The sequence below is a fragment of the Microcaecilia unicolor genome, chromosome 3 (assembly GCF_901765095.1).
Source record: "Microcaecilia unicolor chromosome 3, aMicUni1.1, whole genome shotgun sequence".
NCBI lineage: Eukaryota > Metazoa > Chordata > Amphibia > Gymnophiona > Siphonopidae > Microcaecilia > Microcaecilia unicolor.
The window spans coordinates 93,874,549-93,898,697 of NC_044033.1; the positions used below are offsets into that span (position 1 = coordinate 93,874,549).

At 40.2% G+C, this 24,149-nt stretch overlaps 1 protein-coding gene across 8 annotated transcripts in view; it reads right to left on the bottom strand.

The window, feature by feature from the left end:
* The window catches only part of PAPOLG (poly(A) polymerase gamma), a 146,337-nt gene that overhangs the window by 12,377 nt on the left and 109,811 nt on the right, over nucleotides 1-24,149 (bottom strand). For 5 of the 8 annotated variants that reach the window (XM_030196192.1, XM_030196190.1, XM_030196193.1 and 2 more), the window contains exons 16-20: nucleotides 21,792-21,913; nucleotides 21,451-21,626; nucleotides 17,849-18,257; nucleotides 13,484-13,549; nucleotides 7,073-7,129 (exon numbers count right to left, since the gene is read on the bottom strand). In XM_030196192.1, coding sequence (XP_030052052.1) covers nucleotides 7,073-7,129; nucleotides 13,484-13,549; nucleotides 17,849-18,257; nucleotides 21,451-21,626; nucleotides 21,792-21,913 — 830 coding nt within the window. The remainder of the gene's footprint in view (nucleotides 1-7,072; nucleotides 7,130-13,483; nucleotides 13,550-17,848; nucleotides 18,258-21,450; nucleotides 21,627-21,791; nucleotides 21,914-24,149) is intronic. The other 3 variants (XM_030196198.1, XM_030196196.1, XM_030196195.1) reach the window with 1 other exon arrangement.

Here is a 24,149-nt window from a genome sequence, read left to right on the forward strand (position 1 = left end):
AGGCGACAATTCTGGAAAAGCTAAGAGAAGCTGGTAGAGCAGTTAGGAAAGCAATCTCTTGTAAGGCTAACCTCTTTTTCCTTACCTTTTCAGCTACTACTTTTGAGAACTAAGTGGCCTCCTTTTCCTTTCACTTTTATTTACTTTCCTTACAAAAGGTTTGTTGCCTTTACAATAGCTTCTTTTAGTTTTGTCCATTGCTTTCCAACTTCTTCCATATATTCACATCCAGCCAATTCCTTGAGGTAATCCCCCCATCTGAACAAAGCTAAGTTTTTTTTTGAAGTCCAGAACCTTCACTTTTGAATGGTCCCTCTCCACATCCATCTTAATATTCAACCACATCTGGTGGTCACTGGATGCCAGATCAACTACAACATCAAAAACACTCTCCCCATATATTCATCTCCAGGGTGCGATCTTCTCTGCCTTGGACTTTACTCTCAACAGGGAGGATTGACGAGACCACAACCTAGGAACTTGTCTGCTTCACCCTCTCTCCCAGAGCCATGAAGCCACTTTTGATATGTTCAGAGGGATACCTGGCAGTATCATTTGTGCCAACATGGATAAGCAGCATTGGATAATAGTTATTAGGCTTCATGAGTCTTGGCAAGCTCTGTAACATCTTGAATTTTGGCACCTGGCAGTACGCACACCTTCTGGGACATCATGTCTGGTCTGCAGTTAGATGCCTCTGTACCCCTCAGAAAAGAATAGCCAACCACCACTACCTTTTGCATCTTAGTGGTCACTGATCCAGCAACTTTGGGGATTTTGAGCTCCAACTCCTCCTCTCTGGGATGCTCTCACATGCTCCTCAGAGTCATGGTAGCGATCCTGCACAGTCTTGTGATCCGAGTCCAGTTGTCCTCTTTCAGCATAGCTTCTTCCCCACTACTGAAAATCTTTGATGCTTCATGAAGCATTTCATGGACTTCTCTTTTTCACAGATGCTCCTCAACCTTGCCACCACTTCTCAGTTCTTTCACTTCTTTCATGAGGGGTTCAAGCGGAAGATATCTTGCACATGGAACTAGCCCCTCTCCTGTGATCACATTTTCTGTCTGCACAGAGGCAGAAACTAACTGGGGCAACAGCTTTGGTGACATGGCAGCAGAAATATTTGCACTTGTAGAAAGAAAACAGAAAAAGCCCTAGCAAAGTCCCTAACTTTTCCTCAGCTGTCCTGTAGGCTAAAACTAGCAGCTCTTTCGTGTAAGGTCTAAACTTCAGAAGTGTGGGGACGTTAAAGGAGATTTAGGTCAATTCTTTTGAAATGCTCCAATATTTATGGAAGACAAACTGACTATTGCAGATACAAGTTTCTGTGAAACAAGTAATCTGATGGAAGAGAGGATCCGGTCTGGTGCAGTCAGGATGTCGTATCCTGTTGTCCATGGAAAATCTAGATGCATTGTGTGGTTTTATACTAAAGGCCTTTGTTAGTCGAGAGAGCTAGGGAGTTGTGGGTGTCAATGAGTGTTATGGGCTAAAGGGGTTGCTGGGTGTACACTAACTAGAGAACAACCAAAACCAGGGCTGAAAATTTGCCATTCAGTTTCAACCAGAACTAAAGGTGAAAAATGTGCTGTGCCCCCCCCCCCACCCCCCGGGCAATAAACCTGTCCCTCCAAGATGCCCACCAAATCCACCCTTCCCAGGTCTACCTTCAAAGCCCTGGTGGTCTAGTGGCCTCTGAGGCAGGAACGATAGAGTCACTCCTGCCCCCGCAACTTCCCACAGAAGTCTTGTGGCAGCCATTTGGAAAACGGAACCAGTATGGGTAGGAGGAAGTCCGCACCAGTTCCAATCTCAAAATGAATGCTGTGGCCTCCCATGACAGCCATTTTGACTATGGAGCCAGTGGGGCCAGGAGTGACTTGGGATTACTCCTGCTCCAAAAAGGCCACTAGACTACAAGGGCTTTGAAGGTAGGCCCCAGAAGGGCCTATGGGTGGAAGGAGGGTGGCAGCCCAAGGAGACATGTTTGTTTTCAGTTCTGGCCAAAACAGAGTAGCAAATTTTGGCTGCAGATTCAGTCGAAACCAAACCCGGTTTTGGTCACCCTCTATCTCCAATAGTCTGCAAATGCTTTTACAGAAGTGAATACTGTTTCAAGGCAGGTGTAAATGTGTATTTTATGCACAAACCTTTGCGATTTTCAGTCACACCTGAAACACTTAACAAGCCAAAGAACTCTGTTCACTTGTTGCTCTTTACACTGCATGTCAGTCACTGCTATGGGGGAAGGAGGGTGTCCAAAACACATATCCAAATATACAGCTGCAAATTAAAGTCACTGTTAAGTCTACCATGTCCCATAAGAGTAATGAACAGCCATTCAACAATGTGACATCCTTTACCTTAAACAGTATTGAGGAAAATGAATCCCCTAGAATGATCTATATTTTACCAGTTTAGAGCAGGCTCTATCATGTTTTGAATATAAACACCAAGTAAGTTATTCAAATGAAAATATTTTGATTTATTAAGTTCCTTCCTTTTGAAAATTATTTAAAACTTTTCAGTCAGCAGAAATCAAACTCGGCTAAATCTTTCTTGAACTGTTCAGTAGTCTCAACACCATCCTTGAGAAATATTGGTCTATACTTCCATGGAAAAGGCACTTTCATCTCTGACATAAGAGCATCTTGCATGAACTACTTGCTTCAAATCTTGCCACAACAGACTAAGTTGGTACTTTTGTCTTGGCCAATCCAAAAATCAAAGGGGCCAGTATTTAAAGGCACTCATCCAGTTAGCAGGTCCTGTTACCTGACAAGTGCTAGTGAGTAGAATATTTAAGTGCATTAATTGGACTGTGCCACTGAATATCTCCTCTGACCACCAAACAGTACTGAAATAGTCTGTGGGCAGAAATGGAGATTCTGGTTAGCTGCCATATCCAGACCACTAACCAGATACCAGGATAGCAAAAAGGCTGTCCTAACTTCCCAGTTTGTTATCTGGCTAATTACATAAGAACATAACAGTAGCCATACTGGGTCAGACCTGTGGTCCATCTAGCCCTGTATCCTGCTTTCCAAACAGTGGCCAAGCCAGGTCACAAGTACCTGACAGAAACCCAAATTGTGGCAACACTCCACAATACAAATCCCAGGGCAAGCAGTTGCTTTCTATGTCTGTCTCAATAGCAGACTATGGACTTTTCCTCCAGGAAATTGTCCAAACCTTTTTTAAATCCAGATATGCTAACCGCTGTTACTACATCCTCCGGCAAAGCATTCCAGAGCTTAACTATTTGGTTAGTGAAAAAATATATTTCTTCCTATTTGTTTTAAAAGTATTTCCATGTAACTTCAAGTGTCCCCTAGTCTTTATACTTTTGGAACAAATAAAAAAAAATAAAAAATCGATTTACTTCTACTCATTCTACACTACTCAGGATTTTGTAGACCTCAATCATAATCTCCCCTCATCCATCTCTTTTCGAAGATGAAGAGCCCTAATCTCTTTAGCCTTTCCTCAAACGAGAGGAGTTCCATCCCCTTTTTCATTTTGGTCGCTGTTCTTTGAACCTTTTCTAATTCTGCTATATTGTGAGATATGGCGACCAGAACTAAACGCAATACTCAAGCTGCGGACGCACCATGGAGCAATAGAAAGGCATTATAGTATTTTTGGACTTATTCATCATCTGTTTCCCAATAATTCCTAGCATCCCGTTTGCTTTTTTGGCTGCCAACACACACTGAGCAGAAGATTTCAGCGTATTTTCTACAAAGACACCCAGATATTTTTCTTAGCGCTAACCCCCAAGATGGACCCTAGCATCAGGTAACTATGATTCGGATTATTCTTTCCAATGTGCATCGCCTTGCATTTGTCCACATTAAATTTCATCTGCCATTTGGACACCCAGTCTTCCAATTTTGTAAGGTCTGTCTGCAATATTTCACAATCCACACGTGTTTTAATAACCTTGAATAGTTTTGTATCATCTAAAAATTTGGAACGGCGAGTGAGGAGATCAATTTCCATATCATTTATAAATATGTTAAATAGTACCAGTACAGATCCCTGTAGCACTCTACTCTTCACCCTCCTCCATTGAGAGAAATGGCCATTTAACTCTACCCTCTGTTTTCTGTCCAATAATCAATTCCTAATCCACACCAGAACCTTGCCTCCTATCCCATGACTCTTTAATTTTCTTAGAGTCTCATGAGGGGCTTTATCAAAACCTTTCTGAAAATCTAGATACACTGCATCAACCAGCTCACCTTTATCCATGTTTATTCACATCTTCAAAGAAATAAAGCAAACTGGTGAGGCAAGACTTCCCTCGGCTGAACCCATGCTGACTCTGTCCCATTAAATCATGTTTGTCTATGTGTTCTGTAATTTTATTCTTTATAATAGTTTCCACTATTTTGCCCGGCACCGACGTTAGGCTTAACAGTCTATAATTTCACGGATCACCCCTAGAACCCTTTTTAACTATCAGCGTCACATTGGCCACCCTCCAATCGTCAGGTTCTACAGATAATTCTAACAACAGGTTACATATTACTAACAGCAGATCAGCAATTTCATACTTGAGTTCTTTGAGTACTGTTGGATGTATGTCATCCGGTCCACGTGATTTACTACTATTTAATTCGTCAATTTGGCTCAGTATATCTTCCAGGTTCACTGAGATTTCTTTCAGTTCCTCCACATCATCACCCTTGAAAAACATTTCTGGTACAGGCAGATCTCTTACATCTTCTTCCATAAAGAGAAGCAAACAATTTATTCAGTTTCTCCGCTATGGCCTTGTCCTCCCTGAGCGCCCCTTTGCTCCTTCGTGATCTAACAGTCCCACGGATTCCCTCACAGGCTTTCTGCTTCTGATGTACCTGAAAAAGTTGTTACTGTTTTAGCCTCTGCGGCAAGTTTCTCTTCATATTCTCTTTTAGCCTTCTTTATTAATGCTTTGCATCTGACTTGCCAGTGCTTATATTGCTTCTTATTTTCTTCATTTGGGTCCTTTTTCCATTCTTTGAAGGAAAATCTTTTGGCTGTAATGGCCTCTTTTACTTCACCTTTTATCCAAGCTGGCTGATGTTTTCTCTTTCCACCTTTGCAAATACGTGGAATGCATCTGGACTGGGCTTCCAAGATGGTATTTTAGAATAATGTCCACGCCTGATCTAGTGTCCTAACCTTTGCAGCCAATCCTTTTAGTTTCTTTTTAACCATTTTCCTCATTTTATTATAGTCGCCCTTTCAAAAATTAAATGCAGCTACAGTAGATTTCCTTTGAGAGTTCATCCCAGATAGTAGCTCAGACTTGATCATGTTATGATTACTGTTTCCCAATTGTCTGAATATTGTTGCTAAGTGGATAACATGTCTGGGCTGACTGGAATCTGGGTACCAGCAGTGAATATCTGATTTTATAGATGGCTGCTAGCAGCATTAACGGCCCAGCTTTGCAGTTGAATATCAGTCCCAAACTTTTCAGCCATCGTGTACATTTATGTTAGTGTTAACCTGCATGAACTACTTTTGGTTCAGCATCAGCTGATATTCTCCTCATGAATCTTGCTTCATTTTAAAGAATTCTAAAAATGCCACCAATGATGGGAAGCCATCTAAATACTGATGTAACAAAGCAGCCTTGAACTGTAACTACCACCTCCATTAGCTGACAAGCAAGATAATAAGATCTTTACTTTGGAAGACCGTGGATAGTTTTCAAACAAAAATGTTTAATTGTAACCAGAATGCATGGTAAGGTTCCGGGCAACAGTGGTAGGAATAGTGGGTGGCATTGAGGGAAGCCCAAATAAAGTGAAGTAAAAGCTGAACAGAGATGAGCTTACCTTCTGCATGATGATATGCACCAACTACACTAATGTGTACCTCTGAATTGGTTTTAAAACCTGACAGACGTAGCAAGTATTCAAGCAGTTTCTGTGGAAAAAGGGTCTATGGCCTATAGCAGTCATTCCCAACCCAGTCCCCGGGGCATACCTAGTCCCCCATCAGGTTTTCAGGATATCCACAATGAATATCCATGAGTTAGATTTGCATGCAATTGAGGCAGTACATGCAAATCTCACATGCATATTCATTGTGGATATCCTGAAAACCTGATGGGACTAGGTAGGACAGTCATTCCCAACCCAGTCCTTGGAGCACAGAGAATGACACGGGGATGGGGACAAAGAGTTAACTATGGGTTAACTGTGTGTTCCCATCCCCATGTCATTCTATAAAAGCTTGAGACTAGCCTTAAACAGTCTGCTCCAAGTAGATAAAACAGCATCAATAAAATACTAGTATCAATATGTAAAAACATAACACATCTTAGACAACTGGCATCTAAATTCAACGATAAACTGCAGAAGCTGCTTTTGGATTTAAATGAAGCACTGTTAAATGACATCATTTGTGACTTGTCTGCCTTTGATGTGGTAACAGAAATATAATGGGTGTCTTGGCTTTTACCGCAAGCTAAAAATGCTACCGCAGCTTAGTAAAAGACCCCTAAATGATTCAGACAGTTTCATGTTTTGTTTCAACAAACTATTAAATGTTTACAGCGTGAATCCTATAGTTTTAATGATTGCTATGTGCACCGTCAATATCTGTGGCATTCTGTGGATAAACTGTTAAATCCATCTTTCCTAATCTGTCAACAGCGACATCTAATAGTTTCATATAGTATCACACTGTTAATTTATTCTTTAATAGTCACTGCTCAGTTCAAACCACCCCCTCTCATTTCCTCTCCAGGTCAAGGACATAGACAGGGGTAGGGAAAGAATTCTAAGCCATGCTTCCTTACTATTCTATATTATATTTTATGTATTATATACGTGTTGAGAATAGACTGAATTAGTGGAAAATGTGTTAAGAAAAATATGAAATACAATTAATATACATTTTGAATTGTTGAGTTTTATGATATTTTAATCTATAATGTGCAGTTGCTGTTTCTTTGCATTCCCTGGGACAAATATAGCATATAAAACCCAAATTTAACATAGAACTGGAAATTAAAACAATTAAGAACATTCACAACTGCAGATAAAATTAAGCCAGGACTTAACTGTACCTGAAATCTGGTTGCGCCAATGGTAGGGATTGGCATCACTTCTCCTCCAAGGTTATCCTACAAAATAAGTAATCATCATCAAATGGGTTTAAGCTATAGCTCATAAAAAGGTGCACATGTTTTTCCTCAATGAACCAGTTTTGTCATTTTGCTGTAAACATGTTCACAAAGGCTACTTCATTTCCAGTGTGAAACATGTTACTTCTTGAACTTCATATATCAATGACTGTTCTGGAAGCAACCTTTTCACAATAACCTCATAAAAATATAGAAAGCAAATTATATTACAATTCCTATCATCTTATTTATATTTAAAAAAGTGTACTTTTAATCTGTTAATATCCTCCATGTTCAATTTGTAATCTGCCTGGAACTGAGATTTGTACAGAATAGAATTTTAAATAACCAATTTCAGAAATTATTGTAAAAAGGTTTCTCTGGTTTAGGGCTTCATACCTTAAAGAAAATAGTCACTGTAGTAGTGGTGCTTCTGTCAGAAAATATTTCCAAACTAAAATCCAAAAGCAGTTTACACATAAAAAAACCCAAAACAAAACAGTATTACATGTATCATACTAGGCCAGGGGGTTCTCAACTAGTCCTCAGGATATACCTAGCCAGTCAGGTTTTCAGGCTATCCACAGTGAATATGCATGAAAAATTTGCATGTTCTACCTCCATTCTATGCAAATCTCTCTCAGGCATATTCATTGTGGGTAGTCTGAAAACTTGACTGGCTGGGTATGTCCTGAGGACTGGCTGAGAACCCCTGCACTAAGCAATGATTGACTATTCCTTGCTAGTTGATACCCGGCATTTTGAGTACTGAATTGTGGCTGATTCCAAAACAAAAAAGCCTGGATGATTACAATCCAAATTTAAGGGTATAAATACGGATTCAAAATTTTACCCAAAATAAACTCAATGTTATTGCTAAATAAATATACTGGTTATTTTACCTACTCTATCAAGACACACAAATCATTTCACCAATGCTTTTGAATTCATCTATATATAATATCCCTATGATGTACACCCCTAGGCACTATCCATATCGATTACCTACCAGATACCAAAATAATCCTTTTACTTTAGAATCTCAATAACTGGTTCATAATGCTCCAAACATCACACTAAGTATAACAAAAACTTTCAAAAATCTCATACAACAAATGCATACTCACTAAAGTCCCACTGTCAATCACTGATGAGCATTCCTACCTGCCCCTACCCATAGGTTATACCAATGCTCACTTGGTTGTCAACAAAACCGAAGCTCAATTTGGTCTAGCCCTCATCTCTGAAACTTGGCTACATGCAAAAGATGATCCAGCAATCCTAACCATATAGGTTATACCAATGCTCACTTGGTTGTCAACAAAACCGAAGCTCAATTCGGTCTAGCCCTCATCTCTGAAACTTGGCTACATGCAAAAGATGATCCAGCAATCCTAACCATATGTCCACCTGGATACGCCATTTTTCATTTCCCCAGAGCCAAAAAGAGAGGAGGCGGCTTATTTATAAATTATTCCTCTAGGTAAAAACTATTACTGAATTTCAATCCCATAACCTTGAAATTGTTGCCTACTCTATAAAAGACAATTCCCTATCCAAATCTATCTGCCTCCTATTACTATATTGTCCTCCCAATATCTGGAACCTGGCCGAGGCCAAAAACTTACTGAATTTATATCCAACATATGTGTCAATAATGACAATATCATTAAGACTGGCGATATCTACTTACATCTTGAAAATGCTATCATCTTCATATACTAAACAATTCCTTGATTTCCTAAATGTCTGGCAATTCTTACTCTTCAATGGAATGTCCTTCCACATCAAAGGACATCAGCTAGATTTATTAGCAACCAAATTTACAGACCCTATTAAGCTTTCACATATCTGAACCACAATGGTTCCTGATACCTTGGTCAGATCATAGCAGCTTTTCTTTCAAGCTAAACTGGAAAGAATCCACCCTTCACCTAAGCCTAACACATCACATACCTTCAAAACCAGAGGTAAAATTGACTCCTCAAAATTCTGGCCAAACAATTGGTAACTTACTTTTCTCTAACCCATCTACTAATTTCATCCAATAATGGAACAACACTTGCAAAACTGTTCTAGACAAACTTGCACCAATTACAAACAAATCCCAGCCAAAAAAGAACGTATCTCCATGGTTTAATGAAGAGCTCCTACTAATGAAATGTAATGTAGAAGAAAGAATTTGGATCAAAAACAAATCCAATGAACAACTAATTGTGAAAAAAACTCCTAAAATCATACAAGAGCATGATTATCAAAGCAAAAACCACTTACTATTCAAAACTTATAGGTGAAAAAAACAGTTAATCCACGAAAACTTTACACACTAGTAAAAAAAGCTATTGAATACTCAACCTGTAAGTACTACAAACGAACCTACTCCAACAGCTGATCAATTGTCATCATATTTTGAGCAGAAAATAATTAAAATCAGAAAATAACTAAATTTTTATTTTATTTGTAGCATTTGTATCCCACATTTCCCCACAAATTTGCAGGCTCAATGTGGCTTACATTTGCCGTGGTGGCGGTTGCCCTTTCCGGGTAACAAAATTACAGATGGTATTGCATTAAGGTGCATACATACATGGAACATAACATACATGGAATAGATCATGGTATATATATATATATATATATATATATATATATATATATATATACCATGTGCATACATACATGGTAAAGAAGAATACGTTATGGTAGTGCATGAAGGTTCCTGAGTAATGAATTGGATTGTAACATACATTAGGTCATCGAATATGGAGAGAACATATTCGACATAAGGATTAAAGTGGTAATGCTTGTTCAATAAAAGCAAGGAGGTTAATCAGTCAAATGATAAGATTTTGGCTATGTCTAGGTCGTGTATAGTCTTATTATTTAGTATTTAAGATGGCTGTTTATGGTATGCTTTCTTGAACAAATCTGTTGTTTTCAGTAGCCTTCGGAAGATAGTTAGGTCTTGCGTTGTTTTTATGGCCTTCGGTAGTGCGTTCCATAGCTGCGTGTAAATGAAGGAGAAACTGGTCGCGTATGTGGATTTATATTTTAGCCCTTTGCAGTTAGGGTAGTGGAGATTGAGGAATGTGCGTGCTGATCTTTTTGCGTTTCTAGTAGGTAAGTCTATAAGGTCTGACATATAGGTCGGGGCTTCCCCGTGAACGATTTTGTGGACTAGGGTGCAAACTTTGAACGTAATTAGTTCTTTTAGTGGGAGCCAGTGTAGTTTTTCTCTTAGGGGTTTGGCGCTTTCGTATTTCGCTTTCCCAAATAGGAGTCTGGCTGCTGTGTTTTGGGCTGTTTGAAGCTTCTTAATGATTTGTTCTCTGCATCCGGCATAAATGGCGTTGCAGTAGTCTAGATGGCTTAGTACCATTGATTGTACTAGGCTGTGGAATATTTCCCTTGGGAAGAAAGGTTTGATCCTTTTAAGTTTCCACATTGAGTAGAACATTTTCTTTGCTGTGTTTTTCGCATGATCTTCGAGTGTGAGATTTCGGTCAATTGTGACTCCCAGAATTTTCAGGCTGTCTGAGACCGGAAGGGTGTAGTCTGGGGTATTTATGGTATTGGGTTTGTTTGTATTGTGAGGACAGGATAAGACATTGTGTTTTTTTCTGCGTTTAACTTTAGTTGGAATGCGTCCGCCCATGAGTTCATTATTTGGAGGCTGTGTGTGATTTCATTTGTGATTTCAGTTATATCTTGTTTGAACGGGATGTATATTGTGACATCATCTGCATAGATGTATGGGTTGAGTCCTTGGTTGGATAACGATTTGGCTAATGGTATCATCATTTTCTTAACCTATATGATCCTTCACCACTATGCTCCCAAGCAGACAGAATCTGGTCAGATTTTCGCCCACTTACAACTGAACAAGTCAAATGCATTCTTTACAAATATGCTAAAATCACAATGCCTACTTGATAACTGCCCAAGTTACCGTCTCAAATCAGCCCCTAATTTACTAATAAGCAATTTGCACTCAAACAGATCTCAGGGCCTATTCCCCCCTCAAAATGGCAACATTATTTTGACTCCCATACCAAAGAACACCCAAACCAGCCCAAGTGTAGTCTCTAACTACAGACCAGTGGCTTCAATCCCATTACTGGTAAAGGTAATGGAGGGGTTACTCACACACCAACTAATGGACTATCTTCAACTTCAATCCATTTTACATAGCTCACAATCTAGTTTTAGACCTTCTCGCAGCAGAAACTGTCCTCACCATCCTCCTAGCTAAATTTAGATGAGAACTTAGCTTTGGTAAAATATTAATACTCCAATTTGATATGTCCAGTGCCTTTGACACAGTTGATCATAATATCCTTCTAAACATCCTTGACCATTACAAAATCTGTGGAACTGTGTTAAAATGGTTCTCAGATTTCCTAAGGTCTAGATCATAGGAAGTGAAACAAATCAGGTATAATTTCATCAGCATGGTCCTCTGTTCGTGGAGTGTCCAAGGGCTCTCCATTGTCCCCCATCCTATCATGTTGATTCCACTAGGCAATATACTGGAGAAAAATGGTCTCCCAACATTCATTTATGCAGACGAAGACCATTGTTCGCAAAATCAGTCTTCTGTACCCTAGTTCAATCCCTAGTCCTAACAAAATTTGATTACTGCAACTCTATTTACGCAGAAATTAAAGGGGATCCCCTCAAAAGACTACAAACCGCTCAAAACACTGCCGGACATATCATATTCAGACTACCACGCTTCACCAAAGCAACCCCTCCTTCTGTACGATTTGCAATAGCTGACAATGAGAGATAGAATATCATTCAAGCCATGTACCTTCATTCACAAAATTTTGTACAGGTCAGCCCCAATATACATGAACAGCCTCACTGAATTACCCTCACATAATGCCTCTAAATCATCTAGAGAATATCTTATTCTATATTTCCCGAATTGTAAGAAAGTAACCTACAAAACATTCCATACTACTGACATTTCATATCAAGGCACTAAAATTTGGAACACCTTACCTAAAACCATTAAATGCACAGATGATTATTTGTTATTCTGAAGTCTATTGAAAACTCACTTCAGTTCAGCCTTTAAGGAAACAAGCACTCTTCTCAAATAAACTCATGGCATTAATTTTTACCTCATACCACCTCCCACTACTCCTGTCTATCTCAGCTAATCCGAGTCCTTACCTTTTTCCTCCATATTTCAATTATCTAGTTTAAATCACCAAGTATTTAATTACATCTGCTCCTAACTCAAGTTTTATTGGTCTAACATTATATGATGTATTTTACTTTCTGTTAATATATTTGAACATGTTCATGCTTTTCTAATTGTTATGTAAGCCACACTGAACCAGAGTTCTACTCGGGCTAATGCGGGATAGGTCATAAATAAATAAGGAGTGGGAACTGGATCAGGCTCTTCAAAAACAGACTTAGGACTACAAAATGAAATTATAGGTGTTTATTTAACTGACTCAGCTTAAACACATATAATTTCACTTTGGAGTCCCGAGTCTGTTTTTGAAAAGACTGATCCCGTTCCCACTCCTCATTTTTTGACTTTGTCAACTCTGTGGGACCTTTGTGTTTTCCACTGTTTGTGGTTTTTGTTTTTTAACATAAATAAATATCTTTTTACAGCCAACATGAGGAACTTACTTTATAAGAGAGGAGAGTCTGGCCGGTTGGTGCAGGCAGCTGAGGGTGTAAGTGAGGGCAAATAGCAATAAGCATCAGAACACATCTGAATTTTGTACTTGGTGATTTGGGGATGGAGTGGGGGCACGACAAAAAGCACATGTAGGCATGGCAGCTATGTACATGGCAGGAGGAGCCTTGCGCTGCATTCCTAGTCACCTGCACTCTGCTATAGTACTACTACTACTAATCATACGCAGCGCTGTTCACTTGAACATGAAGAGACAGTCCCTGCTTGACAGACATGATCAGCAATAGGTAGTCTCATGTTGCCGATTGTTTGAAAGTTGTTCCTTGGTGCTGTAGAAGAGGTAAAATCTGGTAATCAAACTCATCCAGGAGGGCTGCTGGTGCTGCAGGAATGCAGTGTTTTGACTGGCGCTAGACTGGTGAGCATTCACCCCTCGGATTTCTCACCATTACACAGAGGTCCAGGTGGTCAGCTCTGATTTTCACTTGGAACTGAAGGGAATCAGAAATTTGAGGGGTGGGGGGGGGGGGGGGGGGGGGGGGGGGCGGAGAGAGGAAATAGACTCAAGTATGCAGGAGACAGAATCATTGGGATCAGTCTGGACTGTAGCTCTGACAGAACACACCCCAGCCTGCACTTATATTAAAAAAGTTCTTCTACCGCAATTAAGAAGCCTATAGAATTTTTACCACAGTATCTTTCTTCACTTCTTCATTGGGGGAAGGTTCTTCCAATGTAGAATCAAGCCCAATTAGCTGTAAAAAAGGTGAAAGGGAAGAGATTCAGCACACAGCCCAAAAAGGTCAGAGCCTCAAAGTGAAAACCAGATCTTTACAACTTAGTGTTTCATGATCCTTCTAAAACACTTATCGTAGGTTTTTATATTTATTTGTAATAGACACCTGATGAGTCTGGACCTAAAGCCTTAAGCTGCTGCCTTCTGGACCACTGTGCAAAAAGAGCTGTTACTGTGATAAATAGCACAGGGACCTGCCTATGTACTTATGAACCGTTTATGTGCATTAGGATCCTGACAGATAAAAGGTCAGTTTTACAATACAAAGATGCAATCTGAAGAGAAACCTGCAGCAAAAACACTTTAACCACACTGAACGATGATCAAGTTCATATGACAGATTTCTTAAATTGATCAAACATGCCATCAGCTGGAGAATCTTTGTCAGGGCTGTAGCCTGGTAGTGTGTGGAGAAACAGAGTTGTGTGTGCACTGGCACTACAACCTACAAACTTACTTGAGCATACAAGTGGCCTTGATTGTTCTACAAATTCCTTATATTAGCATGGACTAGAAGGGTTACACTTGTCCCTTGGTTCAAAATGGAGGCATTTCTTGCTTTTCCCCAGAAAGCAGTAAATATTGTAGTAAACTAAATTAATAGCATGGAAGTTACAAAGGTGTTAAAGTATGTGCTGTAAAAAGACAGCATGCATCATCATCATCATGGTAATAAGTAGCAGTTTGCTGTATTGCAAATAAAATGTCTCCCCTCCTGGCAAGGGAGACCTGCTGAACTTCAAAGTTCCCTACGAACTGCCACTGTGGCCCTGTCTGAGCATTGCTCTTCCCTCCCAATACAAGATGAATGGGGAGGTGTGTTCCACTCACTCCTGCTCCAGTGCCACCCATCTTCTAAAACAACGGTGGCCACCTGATCCCCTAGTGATGTGTTTGGGTTCACTGCTAGAAGCTACTCTGCTAAACAAGGATTGCTTCCCTTGTTTGGGGAGCATTACCTTATTTGGCTAACCCTTACTGGTGTGTTGGGACACACAAAGTTAGGGGTCAGGTGCCACCATTTTGGAAAACTATGGTGCCAGAAGCAGGAATATTGTTCCTACTTCCCAATTTGAGGTTATTTGAGGGCCAGGAACTGGGGGGACAACTTGGCCTGAGATTAAATGCTGCACTTCATCTCAGACCACCTTTTTGCCTGTGTACTGCACCTTTACTCCAGCCCTGAACTGGTGTAAAGATTCAGCACTAGAAGAACGAAGTAAAAAAAAAACAAACATACTATATTTTTTGTTGTTAATACATGCACAAGGAGCCATTTGTTATTCAATCTTTTACATGCCCACTGTGTTACCCTTTAATAATGGGTTTACTGCTGCATTTTTCTGTGCTAAGATTTTACTACATTAAGAGTAAAATTATCATGGAAAATCAAAAGGAAACTGCAGCTTATTGCATTGGGACCTATCCCCCTGATATTCAACCAGTGGCAGGCAGTGCAGTTAGCTGCCACCGCTGTGACCGGCATTGAATGTCTGGTTTGTTTTGTCTGCATCAACTTAACCGGTTAATCCGATATTCAGCGCTAACTGATTAAGTGCTTAGCGGTTAAAGATAGGCCACATAAATAGCAGTCCTATCTTTAACCACTAAACTTAGCCAGTTAGCACTAATTCACACTTAACTGGCTAATTTGCATGGCACAGCCGGTTAGCGGATAGCCACTAAGTGCTAATATTCAGCAGAGATAACCAGTTCTCATGCCGACTATTAGCAGTTAGCCAGCTAAGCACTATTTAACTGGTTAGGGAGCCCTTCTTGGCCGGTTAAATATCACTGAATTTCAGGCCCTATATGTTTAGTGTTACGCTATGTTCTTGGTCCAGAAACCAATGTTGGGTTAGGACCCAGAGAGGGGAACCCAGAATTCACAAAACTTTCAGTCCTGACTGAGCATGACATATGACCAGACCAGCAGTAACACAGGGTCTTGATACAGAACCGTATCCTGTGGAGCTTTCATAGGCACTGGTGAAATATAGTAAGTTTCCATTAGATACAATCCACATATACTCACATAATGCTTAATGCTACTCTTGCTGCTCGCTCATGTTGACACCTACTGGATTTGCTCAGGCCCTACATACACCTGCGCTCCCCACACTGGTAACCTACCACCCATCAACTAACTACCTGCCCCACAAGCTATTTTATGCAACAGTATTTTGCATTTTTTGACACCCAAGGTAAGCAGACTCATTTTGGAGCCTGAATGGTTAGTGCAGTGGCCTGAGAACCAGGTTCAATTTCCATTGCAACTCCTTATGACTCAGGAAAAGTCACTTAACCTTCCATTGCCTCATGTACAAAATAAGTTTCAGTATATTACATGTAAACCACTGACTAACCACAGAAAGGTAGTATATCAAATCCCATCCCCCAATCCTAAGTACTATTTTTCTAATCAAAGTATGTTTCACAGATATTTTCCAAATCTTTTACAAGGATTAAATATTTAATTCTGTGGTGCAAGATAGTGAAACGTTTGCTCTTTGTCAGCAAAGTTTAAAGTCTGGAGCATATAGTCTTGAGTCTGAAATACAGAAAGATTTAGACTAGCTTAAGAGTTTACTGAATCTTTTCTCCCATTCTGAATCTGTCATAGAATCTGAGGGGTTGATGCAAAAAGGCTTGTGATCGAGCTGCACGCAGATGTCTGAGTGAGTGACGTCTACTACAAGGGTAGTAGCGAGGAATGCAGAAAGTTAATTATAATTAAATTTGATGCACAGAAAACCTTCAGCAAATGTGAAGGGAGTGTGAAAGGCTCATGTGCACAAGGTTTCACTTAAGTGTGGTTTGTGTGCTTGTCCAAGCTAAAAGCAAAAGTATCAGCACACACTGGCGCTGGTTGTCTGTGTAAATACAAACCTTGTAAAAACTGTTTATACTTGAAATTTGAATGCAGGTGCCTATGACAAAACAGTGAGTTTTTAAGACAGTAAAACTGTATTAACTATTTCTTGAAGTGTATTTCTCTAGTTTGGCAAGCAGGAGGTGCGTGTTTATGTTTAAAGCTGTTACCGAGAAATGACTGCTCCCTCTTTAGTTAACACACCTAATAGGAAACCTGCAGTGATGTGGCCAGCTATTTTTAAAACTTGTTGTTCTGGGCTCTGATTGGCCCAAGAGCTCAAAATTCAGCTAGGATGTACTGGCTTTTTCTCCATTCTTAGCCAGGGAGAAAAGACCGAAGGATCTCTTTGTTGAGGCCCTGTGAACAGTTATATTTGATAACTTGCGAGCAGCTATATGTCCTGATCTCCCCAGGTACTATTTATATAGTAAACAAATGTTTAGATAGAATTGATCCATATTCAGATACCTGTTATGTGCTGTTTTTGTTTCATCTGTTTTTATGGTTCACTGTTCAATATTTTTCATGACAAACTATTTTAGTTTATTGCCTCTGGTTGTCTGGATTGACTAAGAATCCTGGTGGTTTGTCTGTTGGCTCTGTGGGTGCTCTTTAGGAACTGTGGGATACTGGGAGTGTGGCCCCAGTAATCTAGAAATCACTGGGGAACACCTTGAGAGCAGGAGACTCTCCCAGAGGCGGTTGGGACCCAGTTGGTGGGAGGAGGGTGCTAGTGTAGAGAGCAAGTGGCAGGTGCAGGTGGACATGAGCTGTGCTGGCAACAGACCCTCTGCAGGGTAGCCCCAGGCGGGTGGCTAGGCATTTCTTGACAGTGACGAGTTGCGTTTTTACTTTGGTTTTGTTCATACACACACATTTGTTACTTACATCTGCCTTTAAAACTTGTACGGGTTTCATTCTGCTTGCAAAACAAGACAAAATCAGCACTTCACGTGAAAGACTGAAAAAAAAAAATCCTCTGCAAAACCCTCCATGCAGCTTCGAACCTGGCATAAAAAGTTTCATGCTGTGCATGTCAAAAGTCGGTATACTGTGCACTGCATGGAATACTTCAATCAGCTCATTAGTATAGCTGTGGCTGTGTCTTCTCACACGAGCTAACACCTGCGCACAATTCCTCTCTGCATCACTCAGCGCATACAAACTGCGGTAACTCTATGGCTAAGCCTGCTGCTTCTTTCTGTATGGGTCCCTGAGTGTTTTAATAAGTTAAAAAGTTAACACCAAGAACAGCTTCATATAGCCCTGACACTGCAAATCAACAAAAATGAAACATGATCTTTGCAGATGTATGTAAAACAAGCCAATGCATTTAGTTGCTTTATGTTAAAGACTAATACAAGGACGATATTTAAACTTTACCTCCTCGGTGTCTTTGAGCCTTTTAGGAGATTCTTCCAAAGGTGGCGAGTGAGGCCTCTTGGATATGGCACCTTTGGGACTGATATTTGATTTTCCATTAAGGTGAGGTGGTGGCTGAGGAGCAGAATGGGGAGGGGAGATGAGATGATGAACCACATTTCGCCCCACCACTGTAGGAATGGTACAGATGACTGAAGGTTCAGCTGTTATTGCAACTGTAGACTCCACCTCTGTGTACAAAGAAATCTCCTTAGAAGTGTTATGGTGACATTCTCTGTTGAAACTGGCTGTATTTAGATACATACTTGAGCCAATAACTGGAATAGAAAATCCTTTAACCGATTCTAAAGGAACAGTCACATCCAACGGCTTCTCAGTTGTGGTAGATTTCTTCTCAGGTACAGTGTTCCTTTAAAGAAAATGAGAAAATGTTCATTTTTTTCTGCTCAGTCCACATTTATAAGCAGTAAAAACATGCTGCAAGTATTACATTCAAACTGAACAGAAAGCAGAATACTTATATGTATATTGCAACCTGCTAGGTGTACCTGTGAATTGCTAATATAAAAGCTTACGCCTTGGAAATCTTTTCTATGAAAAGAAATTCCACAGGTGCTTTCATCTGTTGGCTTTGTATCAGTTTTCAAAAATGTGTTTTCCTTTTGAGAACTGCCATGGGGAAAAACGTATCTGCAGAAAGGTTAATGCTAGGTCCTTTGAACGCAGGCTGTCTGGTTCTGTCTGGCACTACTTAGATGATGCAGTCCAGTGTATTATCAAAGCCACCCTGGCTTCTTGCCTAGATTACTATAATGAAGCTAGTGGGAATACCTGTCATTGAGCTGAAATGTCTTCAGACAGTCCAAAACATTGCCATCAGAATTCTTTGCTAGGCCAACAAATATGATCACGTCACACACTTGCTATGTCAGTGTCATTGGTTGCCAATGTGTTACAAGATTTAATTCAAGAAATTTGCTCAGGCTCATGTGGCACTCCATTTTGGTAGTCCCTGCTACTTAACTCTCTGCTTATTTCACACGCATTTTCCTTGCTCTGTTACATGACCTCTGACTTTCCTTAGCTCCCCTCCCTCTCATTCTGCATGCAGTTGGAATATACAAGGCATTGTTCCCTTTACTTTTTAGTTCTTTTTGGACCATATTACCTTCGACCTGCAGGTGGAGGCCTCTTTTAAAAAAAAAAAAAAAAAAAAAGATTTTAGCATCTCAAAATATTTCCTTATTTGCATTCACCAGCTCATAGGATCCTGGTGATGTTGGCAGGTTTTGTGCAAGCATGCCTGCTTTTTCCTCATCTTGTTTCTTATTGAGTTGAATGGAGACTTTTGTTTCTTTTAGGATTTTTATTTGTTAAATGCCCTGACATTTTGTAATGAAAAGCAGTATAGCAAATCTAAACAAACAAAGGTGGCTTTTCCTAGCCAAAACTGTTTTAAATATACCTGCTACATGCATTGTTTGCAGTCCCTCTAATTTGCCCTGGGGAATGCTTCCACACAGTAGGGGTAATTCTATAAGTAGCTACCTCATTTTAGGCTGCGGAGCATACTTAAATGGTGGTATTTTACCCACTTCCAAGCGTAAAGCAAAGATACCTCTAGCTGGTGTTCTCCGAGAACAGCAGGCCAATTATTTTCACATCTGGGTGATGTCATACAATGGAGTCCGGTGCGGACGCTGACTGGCTAGTAAGGTAGAAAGTTCTAGCAGCGTCCCACCACGCACGCGCTTTCTTGCCAGATGCGTAAGCGTGGGTCCTCTAGTCAGGTAAAAAGCAAAAAGCCTATAATTAAAGGCAACTCTTAGGGCAGGTGGGAGGTCCTTGGAGAACACCAGCAACAGATAAGTATCTTTGCATTCTCAGAGGACAAGCAGGGCTTCATATCCTCACATCTGGGAATCCCTAGCTACCAGGCTCACCAAAAACAAGGCGGCTAGGATAATTGAGTCTCGAAACGTCGAGACAAAGTTCAACCAGCCTTAAACTATATACACAATAGCTGTGTAGGTGCAGCCTGGAACAGAATAAAACAGGGCCTAGGAGGGTGGAATTGGATTCTAGACACCAAACAAATTCTGCAGAACTGCCTGCCCGAATCGACTGTCGCGTTGGTTGTCCTGATCCAAACAGTATTGGGACGTGAATGTGTGGACTTGAAGACCATGTTGCAGCCTTGTAAAATATCCTCTATGAAGACTGATCTCAAGTAGGCTGGGAAGGCATTTACAAGAAAGTAGCACAGTGTAAAGGAGAGAACACGAAACGCATCCTCTCAGCTCTGCGGAAAAACTAAGATTGGAGGACCCACGCAAGTCGGGCAGGAAGGCACCAGTGCATGCATAGTGGGATGATGCTAGAACTATCTACTTTACTAGCTAGTTAGCATCCGCAACAGGCTCTGTTGGATGATGTCACCCAGATGTGAGAATATGAAGGCCTACTTGTCCTCAGAGAAAGGACCTTGCAGAATACTGAAAGCAGAAATGTATGCATGTATATGTGTGAAGCATACAAAGGTGCGAAATAAAAAATCTAATCTGTGTGTTCTGGCTAACACTGAGATGCAGACATTTACACCAGCTATAGGGGCTTGTGTAAGTGATCATGCCTTAAATATAAGCACGATTTCTGACACTTTATTTTTCGTATTTCTTCTCAGCATTTCAATGTGTTACAATAAAGATGACTGAAAATCAGCAGAAGTTATTCGTTTCATTTTCTCTTTGCCCGATCCTCTTCTCTCGTCAGTAATGGCTCCAGGCTTTGTTATGGGCAGCAGACTGCTTCTTTCAGCAGGATGCACTATGTACATTGCTACTGCTCCCATTCTCTGCAGCTGTACAGGGGGGGGGGGGGGGGGGGGGGGGGGGGGGGGGGGGGGAGAGGAGGCAGGCTGTTGTGAGATGGTAAGTTTAACAGGGCTCCTTTAGTAGGAATAGGGGGCCTCAACACAAAATCACAAACATGTATAACTTGCTTAATCACAAAAGTTTGGTTCTAAGCAATTTACCACAAAAAGAAATAGTAATTTTGTTTAGATTTTGTACAATTTTTATTGTATTATCTTAAAAGTCTTTAATATTTGCAAAATAGAGAATAGGTTGGTTGGTTGTTCAACAAAAGGGATATTAATCCAATCTGGGAGCAGCCTGATAAGAAAAGCGCTCGAAAACTCATTAAAAAAAAATCATGAGGGAAAATACTGAAAAAAACCCCAAAAACAATTCACCCAACACTAAGGTAATTGGATCTACTGACTTTACAGATGTTCCTTTAGATTTTCACCCTACTCTTAGGCTGTTTAAATAATTTATTTGTCAAAATCTGGGAATTAATGGATTAGAATTGGTTTAAACTGATGAGAGAGAGACCAATTACTATAAAAGCCCTACCAAATGCTCAGTCAGCAGCAAGCAACTTGAGGTCCATAGTAGCTGGAATTTTAAATTTCAGTTCTTATTGTGCACATACTGTAGCTGTTTCACAGAATATGCTTTCAAAATTTATAAGATGTACTTTTCAAAGTCTCTAAAAAGCTGAAATAAATCATTAACAGTAAAAAAAAAAAAAATGCTAACCTTAAAGCTTCTGTCACAGGTAGGCTGTTTGGATTACACACTTTACTGAAAAAATTTGGGGAAGTAAAAGGTGTTCCTGTATCAGTGTCTCTGGAGCTGTCCAAGCAACTGCCATCCAGCGAAGTTCTTTTGGATTCTAAGCCACATGCATTTTGGGTAATGTCGGGTATACTTTGCTGGTCAAATGAACATAAAAATTTAGATTAAGACTGTATAGAAAAACCTGTTTCCATAGCATTTTTTAAATAGATACACAGGAGGAAGGAGGGGGAAGAAACACTGGGGGGGGGGGGGGGGGGGGGGTCAGGCACTATATTTCACACAGATCTGAGTCATCCTACCTTCTTTTTCTTCAGTAAGACTTCTGCAGGCAGGAAGTTATGTAGTTGTTTCTTCTTTACATGAGTTGCTTCAATCCTCATCCCCTCTTTTAACATGTTGATATTATTTGCTTGCCTATATACTGAAACATTAAAAAAAATGTTTAACTATAAGCCACAATAATTTGTGCTTCTCTTCTTAAGTGTTTACATTTTTATTATTTTATTTTAAGTTTTAAAGTTTTCAAAGTGTATAAACAGCAACTGTAATAAGTATAACAAATACAAAAATGGTCACTGAAATCAGTGTTTGACATATCATAGTTCAGTACGTAATTAGTGCAAAACCATAACTGCACACATGAACTTCTTCCCCCCCCACTTCCTCCCTACCCCTAAACTCCCTCCCCTGCCCCACCCCTTGAATCATATTACACAGAAGAGGTTACACAAGCAAATCCAAAACCATCAAGATGGCGTAACTATTGTAGGAGCTGGTAGGATCAAGTCCAACAAAATAACAACTGTCCCAAGTACGGTGGAACAATAAGATTTTATTCCTCTCGATCGCTGTCAATTTAGACATCAGATGTATGTGATTCAATCTGAGAAAACAACAGGGTAACCGATCTGAAAAACTCCAAGATGGAAAACAACCAAAGCAGATATGTGGATGAAAAAACAATATTTATTAAAAATAGGTGAAAATAAAATTAGAAAGCCCGGTAGACTAGGAGCTTTCTAAGCGGTGGCCAGTATCAGGCATTCAGATATAACAATCATATGGACTAACTTCCTCTTATCACGAGGCACAGCAAAGGGACAACATTAAGCAAGCAGCCAGCAAACGTTTCAGGAAGAGGCAGGCCCAACATATCCAATGCTAGATGCATAACCTGGTGCCAAAGGGCCTATGAGGTAGGGAATGCCTACCATATGAGTAAAAATGTCCCCTGTGCCCCCCAACTCCACCAGCATAAATTGCTACCCTGTCCATACATATATTTAAGACAATTAGGTGTGTAATAACATTGATATTTTGTTGCCATTTTCCGCCATATCAGATGCTATGGAAACACACAAAGAGTTGATATGCTTCTCCCAAACCTCATTTTCAAATTCACATCCTAATGTGGCTTTCCCATGTCATTTTGTAGTGAGTTGGCACAGAATTTGGAGCAACAGGGCTTGACAGAACCTAGTAATACTCCCTCTGCCACTGCCCCTTGTTCTGCTTCTACAAGGGATTCCTCCAAGAGTAGTTCTGACCAGGCTCTGCGGTAAATAAAAGTCTTTCACCTGCCTACAGCAAAAAAAAAAAAAAAAAAAAAAAGCTGATGCTAAGGCCAAACTCTTCTTTCACCTCCATCCTCAAATCAATTGGCCCAAGGTAAGCAGCCCCCTCCCAATCCAGCTAGTGTAGGTTCTATCCTGGCAGCCTGGAGCAAAGCCTTCTGCATAAAAGATGGAAGTTGCAGAAAAATAAGTCCCATCTTTCAAAAGCTTTTAGTTGACTTTTAGCCACAGAGCCATAGTCAAGCCCATAACGGGATTCCCTGTTTCAGACAATGTATGGTATCAAATGACAGCCAGGGAATCACCCTCAAGGACACCCCTCCAACCAGGATCTGCTCCATCTGGACCCAACCTTTATGCACATCATGTACCCAAGAAGTGAGGTACTGAAGTTGTCCTGCTTGGTAATAAAATTTGAAAATTAGGTACTGCCATACCACCCTGCTGTCGAAGTTGATAAAGCATCTTTCTTTGGACCCTAGGTTTTTTTTTTCTGCCATATGTAGTTAAACACCTTCTTATGCGACTGCCTGAAGGCAGCCTCCAATAGGGGAACTGGGATTGCTGTGAAAAGATATAGTAAATTTCAGGAGTATCACCATCATAATGGCCTGGATATGTCCCACACAACAGATACTGAGATGTTGCCATCTATTTATTTATTGCATTTGTATCCCACATTTCCCCACCTATTTGGAGGCTCAATGTGGCTTACAATACATCATGAGTGGTGAAAATGCATTAGAAATTATACATTTAGTGTTACAGAAGGATCTTGGGCAACATGATAAAACATGATAGTAGTATAACAAGCATATATTGTAACACAGTTCTGAATATATGAGGAGGAGTTGTGTATTCACGTTGGTTTATCTTTGTGGTATGCTTTGTTAAAGAGATGGGTTTTCAGTAGTTTGCAGAAGTTCGTTAGTTCATGGATCGTTTTTAAGTTGCGCGGCAATGCGTTCCATAGCTGTGTGCTCAAGTAGGTAAAGTTTGACGTGTGCATTAGTTTGTATTTTAGACCTTTGCAGTTAGGGAAGTGCAGATTAAGGAAAGCGCGGGATGATCTTTTGGCATTCC